Genomic DNA, 19,415 nt, shown 5'->3' with positions numbered 1-19,415 from the left:
CCTCTAATTCCACTTCCAAAGATATAATTTTAGAACTTCTGCCAATATTTATGTTTCATGATAGCCTTGCATTAAGGCTTTTATCTTTCTAATTAACTCAAAATATTAACAGTGGAACAATATGTTTGGCCTTTCGCTCTCACTATGTCAGTTTACTTTATAATTTTCTTATCAAATCTTTTGTTATTCAAGACCAAATCATTCTGACTGGTAACTTAATATGACTGAAAGAAGGTTAATTCTTGGGAAAACTTTTGAGTAGCAAGCCTTGTTTCGAAAAGTACAATTATTTTCATCCTAACTGAAATTGGTAAAGGTATAGTTGTATTGAATAAAATCAGGGCAGGTAAGGCTTTATGGCTATGTCTGAGTGATATCACAATAGCTAATTAAAAGTGAAAGATGATGTGAACCGACACTTTTTTGTTATATATCCAACACATATTTTAAAACTGAATTTTAGGGTGTATCAACCACTTATTGCTACAATAGTTTGGCATAAATAAAGTACTACGTAACTCAGTGGCTCTAAAGAACAACCATTTATTCTTACTGATCTAGGAGGTGAGTGGCGAGGGCTCAGCTGATCTGGGCTGGGGTGGCTGGGGCAGCTCTGCTTCTCACTGCAAATCTGGCTCTGTTCCATGGGTCTCTCATCCTCCTTAGACCAGCAAGCTAGTTGGGGCAGGTTTTTCTCATGAGCCAAGAAGTAGCAGCTGCATAAGAGGAGAAGGAAAAATGTGCAAGGTTCCTAGAAGCCTAGCTTGGAAATGGCACGCTGTCACTTCTGCCCTGTTCTGTTGGCTAAGGCAAGTCACGTGACCCAGCCCAAAGTCAAGGGTTGGGAAAGTAAATTCCATTAATGATGAGGCCATGGCAAGGATGAGAATGCAGGAAAGTGTGAAGAACCCAAATCTACGTCAAATGTGTTGGTCATTAGGGACTAGTTTTGGATTTCAATTTTCCATGTTTTAATCTAATTATTGAGAGATATATACCCTTTTGCCATTTTTTATTTCATTCTCAGAAAGTTTTATATACAGTATTAAAAATCTTTCCATTAAACAGTTGGTAACAAAAAAAAACTCTTAATCTTAAATTAAGTGCAAACTTCTATATTTGAAGATTTTGAAATACGATGCTTGACAGAGGGCCTTGAAGAGAGGGACCTAGACAGATCACAAGATAAATTCTCTTCCCTTAAATTAGAATGTAATTTTCAAGGCAGTTAACAATTTACCTCACTTTCAAAAAACTAGGCCATCATCTTGTTATCATTGTCATCCCTATTATTATTATTGTTATTATTATTATTATTATTATTATTCTGGTTAGAACTAAATCTGATGAAACTTGTGATTTTCTATGAAAACGTAGCAAAATTTGTTTCTAAAAGTAGGTAAAAACTTACAGCCTTACTATTTTTATATGCAAAATTATTTTGAGTTATTTTCTTTCACAAGTTACATTAAAAACAAAATCATAGAAACAACCTGATTTGTCAGCTTAAAAGTAAATCTAAATATTGAGAAAATGCTATGTGATAAACAAACGCGAATCACACTGAGTTCTTTTTTACTTGTGCTTAAGAGTCCATGCAAAATTCCAGGTTCAGTACATCATCTCATCATGGTGACATGTAAGAAATCAAAGTAATTGCTATGAAATTGGGTGATCTACCTACCTCGACTATTTTAATAACTGAATTATAATAGCCCTACCCAAATAATTGTTCTAGCATTCTTTGAATAGAGAAGGTCTTAGTCCAAACTTAGAGCCAATACTAATGTAATCAAGGGATAATGCATTCAGAAAGCATGAAATGAGAGGTAAATAAATATTTGGCTCACTCTTTCATCTAGGTAGATTTATATCAATAATGAAAGTAATAATTACACTCTTATCTAATCCAAGACTGAAAATATTTAACATAAGCCTTGGGCATAGCACTTTTCAGAAAAACTGGGGTCAGGTGGTGAGCCAGATTACTACATTACATCTAGTTGAAAGAAGTCAAATATTCAGATATGAGGACAATGACTACATTTCCTCCTATTCAAGTGAAACAAAATTACTACCACCCTTCAGAAATATGGAAACTCCATAAATCTTATCCAAAGTATGACTAACTCTCAGAAAACCTAGTAGGACAACAAAATATAATATAATATGATAAGATATAATGTAATATAATATATATGAGATATTTAGCATTTTATAGTATACCAGCAGAGTGTTAAACAGCATATTAGAACATTACATTTTATCTCAACAAACGATTTTAAAATTCCATTTTAACTATAATGAAATGATAAAAAATGAAAATAACAATAGCCCCTGAATGCTACCAAAAATTAAAGAGAGATATAAACTTCCATATATTTTTTTAAGTTAATGTAAATATTTGGGAGCAGTCTTCCACAAAAGCCTTTTGTTTTGTAACCAACCCATCTGGCTTTAAGTCAGAGCTCCATTATTTAACAAAGGAAACTCTCTTTCCTTTTGGCTCTTTCCCTAGTAAATAAACTATTTACCAGGAGTTGCTTTTACCTGGGGGAAATTTATTTCTACAGCCACTCCTCCCTTCAAGGCAATGATGTTTAATCATAAAGTAGTTCATGCTTTAAAAAGTCTAAGTTCATATTGACCAGACCATTCATTAAGTGGTTTTGTCTTTACAGAGAACTTTACTTTCTTATAATCATATGGCGAGGTTTTTTTGTTTTTTTTTTTACTAATTCCAGAGAAAATTTGTGTCTGCAACATCAGCTTTTGTACATACTGGACTATGGGCTTAATTCTGCACTGCTGGCTTTGCTTTCAATCAATTCAGCTTACTTTAAAGGGAATGTGAATGTTTCAAAACAGGTGTGGGGGATTATAATTATAGGCCGGAGCATAGAATCTTTTCACAGGACCAAACAAATGATCTGTCAGTTTCTTCTGTTCTCTATCTGCAGCTACTTCATCTCTCTGTGTGTCTTACTCCAACTAATTACTAGGGCTTTGCTACTGGAAGTGTGGTCCAGAGACCTGCGGCATCAGCATCAGTATTGCCTGGGAGCTTGTTAGAAATCAGAATCTCAGGCCCAATTCCAGATTGACTGAATCCAAATCTGCATTTTCACAAGATCCCCAGGTTACCTGTGAGCACATTAAACTTTGAGAGGCAGCGATCTAGGGGAAACTTGAAAATGCACATTCTCTGAAGGCGTTTTGAAAGGCAGAAGTTTTGTCAGCAAATACCACTCTCCTGTATAAGGACCACGAATGAAGAAAATCTCCCACAAATACATGCATGAAAGAGACTTTACATCATGGGAAGAGCACTCGAACTGAAGCCTGGATGACTTACAGGGAATCCCAGCTCCGCAAGAGGAAGTAACATACTATGAAAGAAATATTTGTAAGCAAATTGAAGGAAGCCTCATTTAAGGGGGAACCCCACAAGCTAAGTTGGCCAATTTGCTTGCAGAGAACTGGCAGTTCTTTCCTTTTCTATAAACTGAAGTCTTCTTGGAATGTGAAATCAAAAATGACAAAGTAGGCACCAGCCAAGATAATATTTGTGTTTATTTGCTACGAAAGGGCCTGAGCTATATTAAACTCTCCCATTAGCCACACGAAAAAGGTCTTGGTCCATGGCAAGGGTTGAGGCTGCACTGGTCTGTCAACTTTTTAAGACAGAGCAGTTTCTTAGGGACTGCTTTAAGGTAGCCCAAACCCACCCTACACCTTGAAGCATTTCATGCTGGGCAGACTTCATGGCAGATTTTAAGGCCAAGGGGCTTTTCTTTTTCAATTCTGAATATTTCTTAAACTCTAAGAATCATAAAATCATGGAAATGTTTAAAGAAATATAAAGCTCAGGGCCAGTCTTCCTTAGCAAAAAGAGGAGGATTGGTAGCAGATGTTAGCTCAGGGCTAATCTTCCTCAAAAAAAAAAAAAAATCATCATAGGATCTTTTGCTCATCTAAATAAAAAATATATAAATAATTCAGTTGATTGCTCACTTGTTTCTTCTACATGGTAACAAATGATTTTTTTAATGTTTTATTCCCAGTGCTTTGATCATGTCCCTCCCACACCCCTTCCGCTCACTGCATGGCACCTGCACAGAGAGCCCATGAAATTGATTGAATATGCTAGCTATTCTGCGGAGATTTTTATTTTGTGTATATTATCTAACCTTAAATAATGCATGCTATTCCAGTGATTGCCTCAGCAAGGTCATATCTAGACCGGAGAGGAAGTGTTGGTTGCATCTTATGTTTCTTTTTATATATTCCAGTCTCATGACTTCGCATTTTCAATATTACTCCCTATTTTGATATTGATTACTGCTGTCATTTTGTGAGCAAATATGGATGTAAAAAATATATACTGTTGGGGTTGGCCAGTGGCTTAGTGGTTAAGTTCACGAGCTCTGCTTGGGCAGACCACGGTTCGAGGCCCCTGATCCCCAGGCGTGGACCTATGCACAGCTCATTAAGCCATGCTGTGGCAGCATCACACATGCAAAATGGAGGAAGATTGCCACAGATGTTAGCTCAGCAACAATCTTCCTCAAGCAAAAAGAGGAAGATTGGCAACAGATGTTAACTCAGGGCCAATTTTCCTTACCAAAAACATATATATATATATTTGCCATTGCGGACATGTTCACTTGGTGATTTATTTTGGTGCATTGTAGTTTACAAAGTTTCAATCCAAAAGAATATTAAACTTTGTTAGATCATTTAAGACTAAGTTCTAAAGATAACAAGAGCACATTGTGTGGTTCAATAAGTTTTTCTTTGTCTCATAGCAAAACCTTGTAAACCTTCACCCTTCAAAGCCATCTAAAATATTCAGTTCACTGGACTTCATGACAGTGGGGAGGAGGAGAAAGAGGAAAGGAAGAGAAGAGTGGATGGATCTATGCTAACCATTGCCAATACTGGGAAATACAAATTCTGTGCCCCATGACAGGGGGTCGGGGTATCCATTATTGCAAAGCACAGACAGCATTACTGTATAAGATGTGAATATAATGAAAATTAGGGGAAAAAATGAGCATGGGGTCACAGTACTCATTATCACTATAGAAAAATGTTTATTAAATTTTATATGTGCAAAATAGAATACTATAATGTTGCTCCATTAACCACATAATACCTTTGTAAAAATTGTGTATGTATAACTTTTTACTGATATAAATACATACAAATGCTGATAATGAGTAGATACACTATCACACATACACTGCTAGTGCAATTATAAATTGTATAAACCTATTGAAAAGTAGTATGACAATATACGACTAGTCATTAATATGTTTGTCTACTGCAATTCAGTTTTTCTGCTTCTGAAAATTTATCATGAGAAAATCATCCTCTAGGAGGAAAATAAATTTATATATGGTTTTCCCTGGGATTTCCAAGATAAAATAACCGCCACTAAGATTGGATAACATATTAAAAGGTGTACCAATTGACAAGGAATTTCCAACCAAACGAAGATACAAAATATGTCCTCTGTCTAGAAAAAATATATGCTTAGTTTAAATGGACATTATTACAGTAATTATTAATATTTTATGTGCTAAGGTTTCTAGGAGAATTATCATCATTGTGCTTTTGATACTTATTATGGAAATCTTTGTTAAAGATAGTGAATTTTTACAAAATTTACAAAATGTAGGAATAATGGCATTTGAAAATGTTTTTCTGACCTAAGCTGGAGTGTAGGGCTTAGAGCACAGGTCATAAAGGGAAGTAAAGAGTGTGCCCAGAAAAGCAGGGTGTAGGGCTGGGAGAGAGCTCAGGGATTAGAAGGGGGCAGAGGGAGGAAGCTACAGAGAACCCAGGTACCAGCTTGGCAGGAGCTCTCATCACTGCGGACTTGGAATTGACTCCATAGATGGGAGAAAGGAAAAGGAAGTACTTTTCAGAGCAGGAAAGGTGACATGACTGAATGATGAATGCAAAGGGAAATTTTGGCTGGAAAGGAGAAGAAGTCATTAGAACAGCTGTCCACACATGCTACAAAAAGCAAATCATCTCTGTAGTGATTAAAAGACTGGACTCTGGTATCAGATTCTCTTGGCTGAAATCCTGACTCCCAGTATGATTTTGGGAAAATCCCTCCCCTGCAGGGCATCAGTTTCCTCATCTGAAAAATAGGGATGATAATAGAACTCATATCATAGGGTTATTGTGCAGATTAAATAAATTCTCAGCAGGTAATCAATGCTCAACAATGGGAATGCTATTGCTTGTACCGGTCATCAGAATTCTCTCAATGATAGAAGCATGAAGGATTCCAACCAGCTTCCTCCTAAGTAAAAGAAGTGTGTTAATCCTTGCCACTTACTTGTCTCACTGGGAAATGGTGTGTTTATCCCTGCAACTTTCCAAATGGTTCCTTGTTTCACTGTCCCAGTTAGCTGAGCCAGCAGTTGGCTGGAACTGGTGTGCCATTCAGCTAGAGAAGCAGGTCCTGCTTACTGCCCTTCTCTCCCCTTTTGTTACTGGCAGGTGCTTGATGACAAGTTACTCAGAGGCAGGGAAAGAAAAGAATGCTCCAAAGATGACCTGTTGCTCCCATCTCTTCCTGATCCATTTACGTCTGGGAGAAATAATTGCCCTTGGTTACGTGCCGTTTCCCGCTCTGAGTCATCTCTCTTCCTTTCTCTCATCATTCTCCACCCCTACCTTTTCCTATAATGGCAAAATGACTTCTCCAGCCGTGCAGCCAAGCTGAGTGACCTAACACGTCTAAGTGCAGGCAGATAGGTGTCTCTGTCCTATTTTTGGATAATTGTTGAAGTGGTGTCCTCTGATTTCTTTTACTGCTGCATGGTCTTTCTTTGCCACAGATACACTGCAGTAGTCAACAGCACAGAGAGGTGAGACAGAAGAGAGACAGATGGTCACAAGTTGTAGTTTAGTTTTCATTTTAACTTCTGCTCTTCTGCACTGTCTTTAGGGCACATGGTTCTAGCAGAGCCCTCATGCCCCCTCCTAGGGCCCTTTTCATTCAGTGAGACATAAGCAACTTTCCTTTATGGAAGAAAGAAGTCTTTAACTGACTTCAACTGCTTCCACCCCTATTCAACTTCCACTGTCTCCTTCACTCGGGTTTGGGGCAGGGGTGTGAGGGGTGACGATTGTGTCATTGGAGCCTCCTATTTCCCTTTTCTGTCCTGACTTTCTCTTTGGTGGCATGTCTTTTAATCAGTGTCTGGTGCTTTCATATGGTGCTCAGCTCAAGACCCTCGTGCTTGGGTTCCCTTCTCAGGTCATCCACTCATACTGAAGTAATGGATAATTGCTAATAGATTGAAATGTTACTGCATCCATGGTATCTTTCACTTAAACAAACATCAAGGTGTAAGGTTCCAATGGTGGCAGTTCAGATACACTCTGAAGAAAGAAGCTGAGGAGTGGATACAAAAATGACTTAAAAATGCAACAAAGGGTGCCTTCATTTTGCTTTTTGAGAGTGAACAGGGAGAAGAAATTGGGATGATTAAATTATGGAAGCCCAAATTATTTTTATTCCAAAAGAATATAACCTGAATATGTAGTGTATCCTTATCCTCTGCTTCATCCTCTTACAATTCCTTCCCTGTCTCCCTACACACATATATACCTAGAAGGAAGGAAATAGACCAAACTCTGATAAATTGCATTAGTGGTGGTATTTTTTCATTGCAGCATTACCTATTTTTTGTTTTTACTTTCTTAAAGTAATATATCACCTTGTAAAAATTCTTTAAGCTCTTGTTATCTTAAATAAACATTCTAAAATGACAAAGTTGCAAGCCAAAGAAACTGAGCCATTACTTATATGATTTCTCCATTATGGTATTTAATTTGTCCTGGGATTCAAATGAGACATCGTATGGGACTGCGTTTTCTAAAATGTAAAATTCTATAAAAACAATCTTTTAGTATTATAAACTTCAAAATGGGAAATAGGATAGGAAGAGAAATAGCAACATTCTAAAATGCCAGAAAGTATGTTTCCTAGTGAGTTTCTAAGAGCTAGTGTTTTGTATCCCTGAAGATGTGAAAATAAGTTTCTAACAGGAGAATTGAGAGTAAAGACAGCATTACCCCAAAGGATCAAATACACCTGATATGCTTTACTTTTAGTTTAGTTTAGTTTAGTTTTCCCAACTTAATGATTCATGAGTGAGAAAATAGTGAGAAGGAAATTCTTATTAGAATCAGTACATTTTAAACTCTTATTGCAAATGAAGAAAACTGTGAAGTCAAAATGTGATTCCCACCCCAGCTCTGCAATCATCCCAAGTTTGCTCCAGATATTTATTCCTGTAGTCATTCATTCACTCAGAAAATACTGATTGAACTCGCTAAGTGCTGCGCACCATTTCGGAATCCCAGGAAACAGAGAGGGTGATGTTTTTGGTTCTCAAAGACCTAACTGGCAGTCCAGAGGGTTAGTTAATGGGGTTGGTTTGACCAGGTGGTAAGTGATAATAGGGGTTTGCGCAAGATTTTATATGAAGATAGTGAAGGCCCTGGATACATTGCTCAAGAGTTTGGATTTTTTTTTAAAGATTTTATTTTTTTCCTTTTTCTCCCCAAAGCACCCAGGCACATAGTTGTATATTCTTAGTTGTGGTATGTGGGACGCTGCCTCAGTGTGGCTCGATGAGCAGTGCCACGTCCATGCCCAGGATTCGAACCCACAAAGCCCCGGGCCACCTGCAGCAGAGTGCGCGAACTCAACCACTCAGCCACGGGGCCGGCCCCCAAGAGTTTGGACTTTTATTTTAAGGGCAGCACATACAAGCGATCATTTTACTATCGCCTACAGACATGGGAGTCTTGATGGGATCACTTTTTTAGAAAGGGAAGATGGACTGGAGAAGATCATGGTGAAGGCTGGGAGTGAGGCCGTGGCAACTCGCCAGGCAAAAGATGACGATGGCGATGATTACGGGGGTCTAGCAGCGATCCTAGCAGCTAGAAAAGTCCTCAGCTAAAATACATTTTAATTAATTTAAAATATAGAGTAACATTATTCTTGGAGAAAATGTCACAATAATACAGACTCAGAATTGTTAGAAATCTAGGAATCCTTGTCATGAAGGATCAAAGCCACATACACAGTTGCACAAACAACTGACCAGTGAAAAGTGAATGCATTAATTATTGTATTTATAGCATATCAGCCCTCTAATTGATAGAAAATTCAAGATTTTTAAAAATTCCTGGTCTGAACAGCTAGCTTGGTTTGCAGACACATAGGCAAGTCTTCATCCTACTGAAGTCAAAGAGAGACCTGCGATGGGAAGCTCCTGAGAGATCCTTTAGTCCACTCCTTTCACTAAAGATAAGAAAAACTGAGACCCTGAGTTAAACCATTTGCAGGGGGTGATGCACCTCAGTAATGGCATTGCTGAGACTGGAATCCAGATGCCTGACCTGGAGGGCAGGGCTCTTTTCACTGCCCTGCAACAGCCTCCCAAAAAAGGCATCTAAGTAAATTACCAAGATGTGGATGACTATTGAAAATGGAACTTTTTAAGTTCTTTGAAACTTAAAGAATATTTTAAAAAGCCAAACACCTGCCTTATTATTAGAGGTTAGTCATTCTTCCAGATAACTGACAACAAGAAAATGTATGCCGATATCAGCAGCTACTCTTCACATACTCACTTTCCAAAAATAATTTTGGACTCTAGTCTGGTTTCACGGTACCGGTATCCAAGTTCATGTGATTTATATTGCTTTACTTTCTTATTTAAAAAATTGAAAACAGAAATACCAGTTTACTTAGGATTAGCAAGGGACTTTAGAAGTATGGTGGGTTGGTGAACAAACTATTCCGTTCTATTCATCAAACGATAGAAAAATTTATAGGGAACCTCTTTCAGTGCTGGGAAAACAAAGAATTAAATTACCAATCTCATAATTTTTCACAAATACATTCCTGAATAAGCAATAACTCATATATTTTCATTTATTATGAGTTTTAAATAAAGTAAAAACTAGTTCAAAGAAGTTCTTTATTGATAAGTTTGCTATCTAATGTAATAAAAGCAATAAACACATGTTATGGGTTTTCAGAAATTTTATTACGGATACTGGGAAAGTCTCATCATCTACATCTCCCCCACCCCCAAACAAAAGAACCAACATATGTGCACATGCAACCTAGATCCACCTCGTACTAAATTTCAGTCTTCTAAATAAAGGGCTTAATGGCAAATCTTAATTAAAATTCATTTCGAAAGTAATCAATGCTATTCAGAAATAAGCAAATCATACGTATCACTTGTTAAAAGTTAATAGGTTTTGTTATATGACTATGTGTATGTATTTTGGCTTTAAAACTTCCCAATAGTTATTTGAAAAGATGGAAGCTCATGATTTATTTAAATAGATATTTTATTAATCAAATACTTTTGGCCGATCAACTCATCCAGATATTTTTTTAAGACACTTTAAATACAAGGTCTAACTATAAAGTCATGAGACCGATTGACCTTTTTAACTAATGTAATAAAATCTGTCCAGTCAAATGAGTGGCAGTGCTTTCCGGAAGTGATCCTGAGTCTTTTCCAAGGATGCTACAACGGCCTAAGGCAGTTTTGAAAAGTCTCTTTTATAGGTACCTTCAAAAGGCTATGAGTTTCATAATTTAATCATTCGTTTGTTTTAGTCCCCAACAGTATTCCAGTTTAATCATCCTTTATAATCACCAGTCCTGGCAACTTGGAAAAATAAGATTTGTCACCTATGAAGATATTCAAAGGAATTTTAATTCATAGTAATTCTGAAATTTGAGCATTTATACACTTTTTAAAATGTGTAAATAATAGTAACCATTGACATCACAGACATCTCTTGCACATGCCTATCATTTTGGAATAATGAGATTTTTTAAAAAACAGTGATTCATAACATTGACGTAGGACTCTACAGTTCAAACATGATAAGAATAATTTTATACTCTGTAACAAAACCCGTATTAGACAACTCAGTAGCATGGATCCAACAAGTTGACAACTCTCCTGTAAGTTTCTCTCCATGAAGCACTGTAGTTGAAATCATACTTAAGTGTCAGAAATAGCTTTTATTATAAAATGTTATTAAATAGCACCAGTATTACTTGAAGGTAAAGTGAAACAGTAATAGGACTGCAGAATACAGGTTAATTTCTAACTACAAGAGAGAAAGCATCTTCCAGATGAAATACCAAATAAATCTAGATCATTTTAAGATCACAGCCAGATAAACAACAGCCATAAAACACTTCAGGATTTTGATTGAAAAAGTTAGAAAGAAAAGCCTTGCATATCATTCTTTTACATTCTAGTCCCCAAAAAGATATATATGCTTACATAATCAAGACAGTGTAATCTCAACAATGACTTTCTTCATGGGACATACATTTTTTCATTCTATATATTAGTTCAACAAGATAACAAATATAATAAAAGTGCTCGAAAGCAATCTGATTAGAGCAACATTTACAATAAGTACAAAATATACAGCAAAATGAAACATCTTGTTAAATAGGTCTGTAGGTTAACAATACCTTCTTTAAAGGAACACATTTTCATGAACCTATTTTCACATTTATTTGTTTTTTATATTTGATAGCCCCTATTACCACTGTATACTTTCGTTACTGCAATTTCTAGGATACCTGTATATCTTATCTCTAAGTATTCCCAAGACTTTATCTGCAAAGGTAATTTTAAAAGTATTACTTCCGGAGTAGAAAAATAAGAAATCCCATATTTTTGTGAGCAGTTGTCCTTTGATCATTAAAAATTCATCATAATAATATGTATACTTTTGTACTAAAGCAAAAACTGCCTGCCTTTAAAATTAAGTGTTGCCAACCTACTGTATAATTCTGGTTATAAAGTTAGATATGAAATCTTGGCTATTATTTAGAAAAACATTATTTGAAAAGATCTGCCAATAAACATTTCTAAGCGTGGTTGCCCATCTTAATAGTTTTCTTAATTGGAACAGTTGGGGGATGAACAGTACAGTAGTGCTTTTATGTTAAAACAACAAAGAAGTATTACAGTATCTAAATCTCCAGACCTGGGGTCCGAGTGTTCAGTCGTGGCTCAGTTGTAAGCTGACAGAAGAGAAGCTGCGTCCCGCGCTTGTACACAATGGGGCAATGACGACATCGGTCACACTCTTCCAGATTGTCTGCACTGAAGGCAGGAGCATTAGGCAGGTCTTTACAAAAGGCATTATAATCCTGGAACAGAGGAAGAGAGATGTGTAAGGATTATTAGTGTTACCAGATAAGGCCACTGACTCTTGCACATGCTAGAGAAGCTATAATGGCCTAATTCAACAAAATTTGGTTGAACATTTGAAACAAATAAATGAACAGTGACCCACATAGTGATAAGATGCACGGAAGATGCATTGCTTAAAAAAGTAAACAAGCACGTGGATGATAAACCCTAATATTTTGTCTATTGGTGGCATGCTATCTGAAAAAGGAAAACAAAAAGAAAACAAAACAGAACAGTACATTCAACCAACTGATCTCTGCCCCTAAATATTAACCTGCTTAACTGCTCTTATTTCCTTGAGCTTCCACTCCGTGGTAGCTTTTCTTGCTGCCTCATTCCACTTCCCTCCCCACTGGACCAGGCTGGGCTGGATACTCCTTTTTTGTGCTTCTAAAGTACTAATGCAAACTTCTTAATCCTCAAATTTACCGGAAGGTATCACAAATAGATGCTTATATTTCTGTCTTTCCTATTAGAATGTAAGCTCTTTAAGTAAGGACATCCTTGATCCTTAGTAAATGTTTGAGTTGAAGTGAATTTAGCATAGCTATGTTTTATATTATTAATTTTTCATAGTAATTACATACATTGAAAAGGGCTGTGAGGTATAGTTAAAAGAGCCCTACAATTATGTTAGAACTCTTAGACAAGAAAAACTAGACTATCTTGAAATTATTTTTTCTGTATGTATTTTCTGTATGAAATTAATTTTTCTTAAGATAACTGCATATTCTCATATTCCTTAGGCTGGTTAATTTTCTATGTAATCCTCTGAATAATGTCCTCTGTTGTAGTAGTGCCCTTTGAACACAAAAGGATTTGTGAATTCTCAGGCATTGCTGGTGGCCTCAATGGAATTTTTATTATTACCTGGGTGGGCACAGGAAGTAAGATTGATTTTCTTGGTTTGCTATTAAAATGTGACTTACATAAAGGTCCGTTGTACTTAGCCCAAAGTGAAGGGAGGGTCAGGCAACCGTCTGATTGATTGAGATATTTTTGGAATACTGAATTATTCATATTGACTATCTACACAGATTATATTTATCTTGTGTTTTGTTCCAAGTGCTAAAGACTTGAAGCAATTTTTTTTTTATAAAGCATTTTTTTTCTTAAAAGATTTTATTTTTTCCTTTTTCTCCCCAAAGCCCCCCAGTACATAGTTGTCTATTCTTGGTTGTGGGTCCTTCTGGTTGTGGCATGTGGGATGCTGCCTCAGCGTGGTCTGACGAGCAGTGCCATGTCCGCGCCCAGGATTCGAACCAACAAAACACTGGGCCGCCTACAGCGGAGCGCGCGAACTTAACCACTCGGCCACGGGGCCACAGCCCCGACTTGAAGCAATTTTTTAAGAAAATTAACTACTGGGTGTTTCAGAGCTAAATAGTTGAACAGAAATCTGAATGATGACAAATTTTGACTTCTTATCCCATTATGTTTCTCACTTGATATGTGGCCTTGGGCAAATCACTACAAATTAAAACAAGAAGAGGAAATCTTACAGACTGGCTATCAGGATTAATATTTATTCTGCACCATTGAACTGTCCATATGATGCTGTCATTATAATGACTAACAAGTATAACGATTTTGAAGTCAGAATATATAATGAAAACAATGATAACAAAATAATCTCAAATTGACATACTACAAGACTGAAGTTGAGATCAGAATGCTTCCTAACCAAATCTACTTCACTCAGAATATAATGCACTTTCCAGAATTAAGCACAGAACGAAAATGGATTTTCCACTTCAGCAAAGTGTGGTTGTCCACATTTGAGAACTTCAGTTCACAGAATGTGGTGAATTCATTTTAAGTTGTTCTCTCACTTTATTCTCTCACAGAGGATCCAATGATCCTCTGATGTCAAACTTAAATTGTGTTCTCAACATCTCAAATAGTTTCCCTTCTGAAACTCCGGGCAATTTAGAATGACCCAAAACTTGGATGAGGCCCAATGTGGCCAACCAAACACTTCTTAAATAAATCTTACAATTTGTAAGATTATATATTCCTCATTGGATAATAAAGCCCTATGGACAGAGGTTTTACTTAGTTTTGTGTTACCAATAGTGTCATGCAGATTGCATTGTCACAGCAATTTACCGTATAAAAAGGTCCTCTAGAAATGAGATTGCTACTACTGCATTTCTATCAGTTGGACCATCTATTTGAATTGCATCCCAGCAAAAATAAGGGGTAAGGGAACTCCAGCCACATTTCTTTGGTATGATCCCCTGTATTCCAATAATCTGCCAAATAAGTTGCCAAACAGCAGCTCTCTCAATCTGTCCGTGGTATAGCATCAAACCAACTCACTGGTTCCTAACTGCACGTACTTTCGGCCTAGGATCGGACATCATCAGACTGAGTTCTGGGTTTTTGTTGTTGTTATTTTTTTGTTTAAAGAATCTAAAATCAGATCCGTTGTGACGATGCAACGTGCACGGTTCAAAGATCTATTACTGCATATTTTCATGGCTTTGGTCACCAAATTCTTGGTAAAACAATAAACAACGCTCACCCCCTGCCAAAAAAGAAAGGAAGAAGGAAGCTTACTCAAATGGTTTGCTCTTCTATAACGCCTCTCCTTAGTCTGGTTTTATCGTATCATGCGTATGTAATCTATTAATGATACATCTATGTTATCAAGGTATAAACTAACTTTTAAGCATTGTTTTTGAAGTTACTCCTCTACTTGCAATCATAGCTGCCTGATGACAAATGTATGATGGTTAAATATTAATGTCTCACATGAATGTAATTTGACAAACAAGCTGAAGTTAAATAATACATTTTATGTGGCTGAAAAAGAAGTGGTTTGATGATTCACCAGGGGAAGCAGTACACAAAAAAACGCCTCCTGTTCTCAGGAGAGCCAGGTGGAGAGAAGCATCATTTGGTTAATTATACTTTTACTCATATCTTTCCACCATTTAGTAAATGAAACCCTTCTTGTTTTCAGTTCTTCCACAAGTACTTTAGGAAAGCCTAGCTTTGTGACTAGAAATTCGGCACTCTGTATTTCCAAATAGCTTCATAGCCAACATTTCACAATATGCTATGTGGTCACTCACTTTTTCACATTTTTGAAAGTGAGAAAACTAACAGAGAGATTAGATGACTGGTTTTAGTTAATGAGGAATCCGAAATTTTATGTGTTGACTTAGGTATCTTAAAAAATTCATATGCTAGGGGCTGGCCTGGTAGCATAGTGATTAAGTTTGTGCACTCTGCTGTGGTGGCCCAGGGTTCCTGGGTTCAGATCCCGGGCACAGACCTACACACCGCTCATCAAGCCATGCTGTGGCAGCGACCCACATACAAAATAGAGGAAGACTGGCACAGATGTTAGCTCAGGGACAATCTTCCTTAAGCAAAAAGAGGAAGATTGGCAATGGATGTTAGCTCACGGACAATCTTACTCACCAAAAATAAAATAAAATAAAATAAAATAAAAATCCATGTGCTAATGTCAGAGTGTGAGCTAACTATACATCTGGCTTTTGTGGATGTGCTCATGTATCAAGGCAAAGGTTTTCATTCCTCTGGCAGTCTTTCAGCACTTTCAACATAGTTTAGTTGTTTACAGTCTTTAGTGATCAAATTAAATTTATGTTCATTGTTTATACTTTACTTATTTGAATTTTTATTTATCCTTTAAAAGCCTTTTTCAGACCCTTTGCTCTCTACAAAGCATTCCCTGCGCCTCCCTCCTCCCAGACAGATTTAACTGAGTTTTCCTCAGCATCCAGCTTTGTACCTAGTCAGCAGTCCTGATGTGCTGTAAGTAAGCTGAAGGCAGATCCTACATCTTATTCATCCTGGGTCCATGCTCAGCACAAACCAAGCACTCAATAAATTTTCTTGGTTGAACTAGCTAGGTAGCTAACTGGCTAAAGAAATTGATTCAGATGGTAAAGGGGAATGGAGAATAAATTCGTAACTTCTAACAATGAGCACAGCATGTGTTAGAGTAGGGCAATACCATATAAAGTGATTAAGAAAGACATGGAGGCATCTGGAGTGATACATTTCACCAGAACTGCCCTAAATAAAGCACAAGCTTGGCAAGCGTTTCCATACTGGGGATGATCTGAATGTTCTTTCTCTCAGAATAAAGTGGTTATCTTTTAAAACAACAACAAAACTGCTTGGTAAAATATAACATTTTCCTTTAAAATTTTTTTTTTAATGCTTAGAAATGTTCTCCAAAGCTTTATGATGCATTTTGACAGTGAATAAAGTTAGTCAAAACATCCTCTCAATGTCCAGTAGGTTTCTATACTTATTTTCCCTTTAACTAGATACCACTCTCATTTGTGCCGTATAGGTGAAAAAGCCATTTGGAGTCTTTCTCATTTCATCACCCTGTAGTTGAGTTTTCATTCATTTGTGCTGGGACTCCCTGACCTTAACTGCACAAACTTTGCATCTCTTCTGGTCTCATCTTTGCCATTTGCCAGTGGCAGGACTGGAGCAGCCCCTCCATAGCACTGTTTAGGTCTGACATCCCTATCCCATGATATCTCCCGGGCATTCTGCTCAGAGATCATTTTTGTTTTACCCGCAGCACAAGTAGTGACTGAATAAAAGGTGATGAAAGAAATAAGAGCCCTGCCCAGAACCATAGGCACAAGTCATAACATGGCCCCATGAGACAGCAGCCTGTGGCAGGAAGCATGGCCTCCAGGTCTCCACCTCCACAGTCAGCTGGGCCTCAGCATCCGAAGGAAAATCACCCCCGAGGACAGAGGGACATTGCTGCTTCTGTTTAAACTCCTGACCCAACCTACGATTTTAAAGAAAGCACACTGCCTTTCAAGGCCTCCCAGTTCTTGCCACTGCGTGGGGAGCTAATGGACATTCTTCCCCCGGCAGCCAGCCTGGAAGAAAGGGACAGCAAGGGGCAGGTGGCAAAGAACATTACTACGTTTCAGAAAGTGGGTCCACCCCAGTGTACCCATTCTCACCAGATATGCAGACAGCTGAGGGTGGCAAAGAGAATTCCCGCAACGAAGGCCAGGGGGATAGCAAGGAACACCGTCAGGAACTTGTAAATCACGTATTTGCTGATTTCAAAGAGCGCATGGCTGCAGATCCACACTTTGTCAAAGGAGTGCGTAGACACCGGCTCTGCGATCACATCCTCGAAGCCCACCTGCGGAGACAAGACTCAGGGATCCCGAACTGTCACCCAGTCTGCCGCCCCGGGAACCAGGAGCGCTCCAGGTGGGAGAAGCAGGAAGAAGGGACCTGCCTGGGGTGCCCCACCTCTCACGGGGTCACCGTGAGCACACAGGAATTTGGCTAAGAATTCCTGGCTACGCAGGCGGACCCGCGGCAGATGGATTCCGGGTCTCGAACCCGGTGGAGCTGACCTAGTAGCGACGGGAGAGGCTGGAGTCAGGGCGGGGACAGAGGGGGCGCCCGCATCTCCAGGCCATGGCGGGGGCTTGGGCCAGCCTCAGGCCCAGGTTACGGCCCGCTCTGGGCTTCACCTTGAGATGCGAGTTGAGCCGATGGGGATCCCGGTCGAGGCCCGCGTCCGCAAACTTCTCGGGGTCGGCGTAGTCGACGCCGCTATGGCGGCTGTAGGATTCGTCGTCCAGGAAGAGCTGCACGTCCGCCTTCTCGGTCTCCAGCCCCATCGCGGCGCTCGGTGCGCGGCGGCTGCAGCCGGGCTGGCGCGGCGCGGGTCCGGCTTCGCGCGGCCTCCCCTTCCCGTCGCGCGCGGCCCCGCCCCGCCTTGCCTCGCCTCGCCCCGTGCGGCCAGGGCGGAGGCCGCTTCCCGCTGCCGGCTCCTGCTCACGGCACCGACCCGAGCTCCGCCCCGCGGCCCAGTCGGGGCGGGGAGGGGGGGCGGACAGGGGCCGGACGCAGCCAGCGAGGTGGTTCCAGCCCCTCGCCCCGCCGCCCTTCCCTGGTTGGTCCCCGTCCGACCCCCGGTCGGGAGCGCAGGGAATCGTCCCAATCAGGCACATGCCGGCTCTGCTCAGGCGCGCGAGACCTGCTACGGGGATGAGCACCCGCATTCTGCCCACAGAAGGGCCAGAGGGCTGCCTGGTTCACATCACTAGACACCCAGAACTGTGAAGCTTGAGAGCTGGCAGGGATGATGGACTCACTGGAGAGGGGCAGCTTGGTGGTGAAGAGCGAGGGATATGGAATCAGAAGGTCTGTCTTCACTTCCTGCCTCTACGGTTTACCGGGTGTGCTCCTGAGCCTCTTAGAACCTCAGCTGCCTCCTGAGAAAATGGGAGAGATGGTACCTGTTTCACAGAGCCGCCGCGTGAAAATTAAATGAGTTAATTCATGTAAAACTATTACGTGGTCCCTAACACACAGTGCGCTTCCAGTCAACGTTGTTGCTGCTGCAGTATGAGATAAGGAGCCATAACACACTTGATTGCCAGGAGACCCCCCGCAAGTGCCAGGGGACCCTGCAAGGGCATCAGCTGTTCAGCTATCCCAGTGCCCACAGAGTATGTGAGCCGGCTGGAGGCACGGTGTGGATATGGAGTTGGGTAGGTGAGCCCCCTGCCCCTAGGAGTTTGCACCTTCAGACCCAGAGGGGAGGTCTGATCCCCCCCTCCCCCCCGCCCCACCTAAATTATAACCCTTACTTTTCTTCGAATCACACCCTTTTGAAAAATTTCAGGCATCTCTAAGATGCAGTCTACATCCGCACCTACCTTGTAGGAACCGTGTAAACAAATCTCTAGCATAAAGCTACAGCAGTAGCTGAACCAGCTTGTCGACTACTCACTCAAAAGCTTTTAGAAGGGAGGCGTTTGCAGGTTCATGGAGAGGTTAAGGTCTGGTGGACTTAGACATGGGTTGAGGGAGGAAAAGGAAGTAGGGAAAACTTGCCAAAAGCGAAATAATGGATCCTAGACTTGAAGGGGTGCCTGCAGCTTGCTCAGCGCCTACGACATTATAGGCACGCAGTGGAGTATTGCTGAATACAGAGCATTTGGAACTCCTGCACATTTCAATCCCCTTGTGAGAACTGGGTCTGAAGAATTACTTCTTCTGAAAGAGAAAGACTATTTTTGAAACAAAAATTGCAGAAAGGAGCAGGATCTGCACTGGAAAGACATTTTGGAGCCAAAACTCAAT

At 39.7% G+C, this 19,415-nt stretch overlaps 1 protein-coding gene and 1 long non-coding RNA gene across 2 annotated transcripts; both read right to left on the bottom strand.

The window, feature by feature from the left end:
• Positions 1-527: 527 nt before the first annotated feature.
• Positions 528-6,612, bottom strand: LOC139082892 (uncharacterized). Its single transcript, XR_011539236.1, has 2 exons — positions 6,356-6,612; positions 528-716 (listed from the first exon to the last, which is right to left on the bottom strand). It is a non-coding gene; the product is annotated as an uncharacterized lncRNA (long non-coding RNA).
• A 3,463-nt stretch (positions 6,613-10,075) lies between these two features.
• On the bottom strand, positions 10,076-19,074 carry CAV2 (caveolin 2). The gene is made up of 4 exons (XM_008535949.2): positions 18,989-19,074; positions 17,795-18,541; positions 17,267-17,454; positions 10,076-12,247 (listed from the first exon to the last, which is right to left on the bottom strand). The coding sequence occupies exons 2-4, from the start codon at positions 18,326-18,328 to the stop codon at positions 12,097-12,099; spliced, it is 873 nt and encodes a 290-aa protein (XP_008534171.2). The 5' UTR covers positions 18,329-18,541; positions 18,989-19,074; the 3' UTR covers positions 10,076-12,096.
• Positions 19,075-19,415: the final 341 nt, after the last annotated feature.

Source organism: Equus przewalskii, chromosome 4 (assembly GCF_037783145.1).
Source record: "Equus przewalskii isolate Varuska chromosome 4, EquPr2, whole genome shotgun sequence".
Classification (NCBI taxonomy): domain Eukaryota; kingdom Metazoa; phylum Chordata; class Mammalia; order Perissodactyla; family Equidae; genus Equus; species Equus przewalskii.
Note: the sequence above shows the minus strand (reverse complement) of the source record. Positions and strands in the feature narration are given on the sequence as shown.

Excerpts from the sequence above, each read along its gene's own strand:
- CAV2 (XM_008535949.2), bottom strand. The coding sequence starts at position 18,328 with ATGCGGGTGCTCATCCCCGTAGCAGGTCTCGCGCGCCTGAGCAGAGCC. Across the intron at positions 17,455-17,794 it reads GGCTCAACTCGCATCTCAAG|GTGGGCTTCGAGGATGTGAT; the intron begins GTGAAGCCCAGA and ends TTGTCTCCGCAG. Across the intron at positions 12,248-17,266 it reads CTCAGCTGTCTGCATATCTG|GATTATAATGCCTTTTGTAA; the intron begins GTGAGAATGGGT and ends CCTCTGTTCCAG.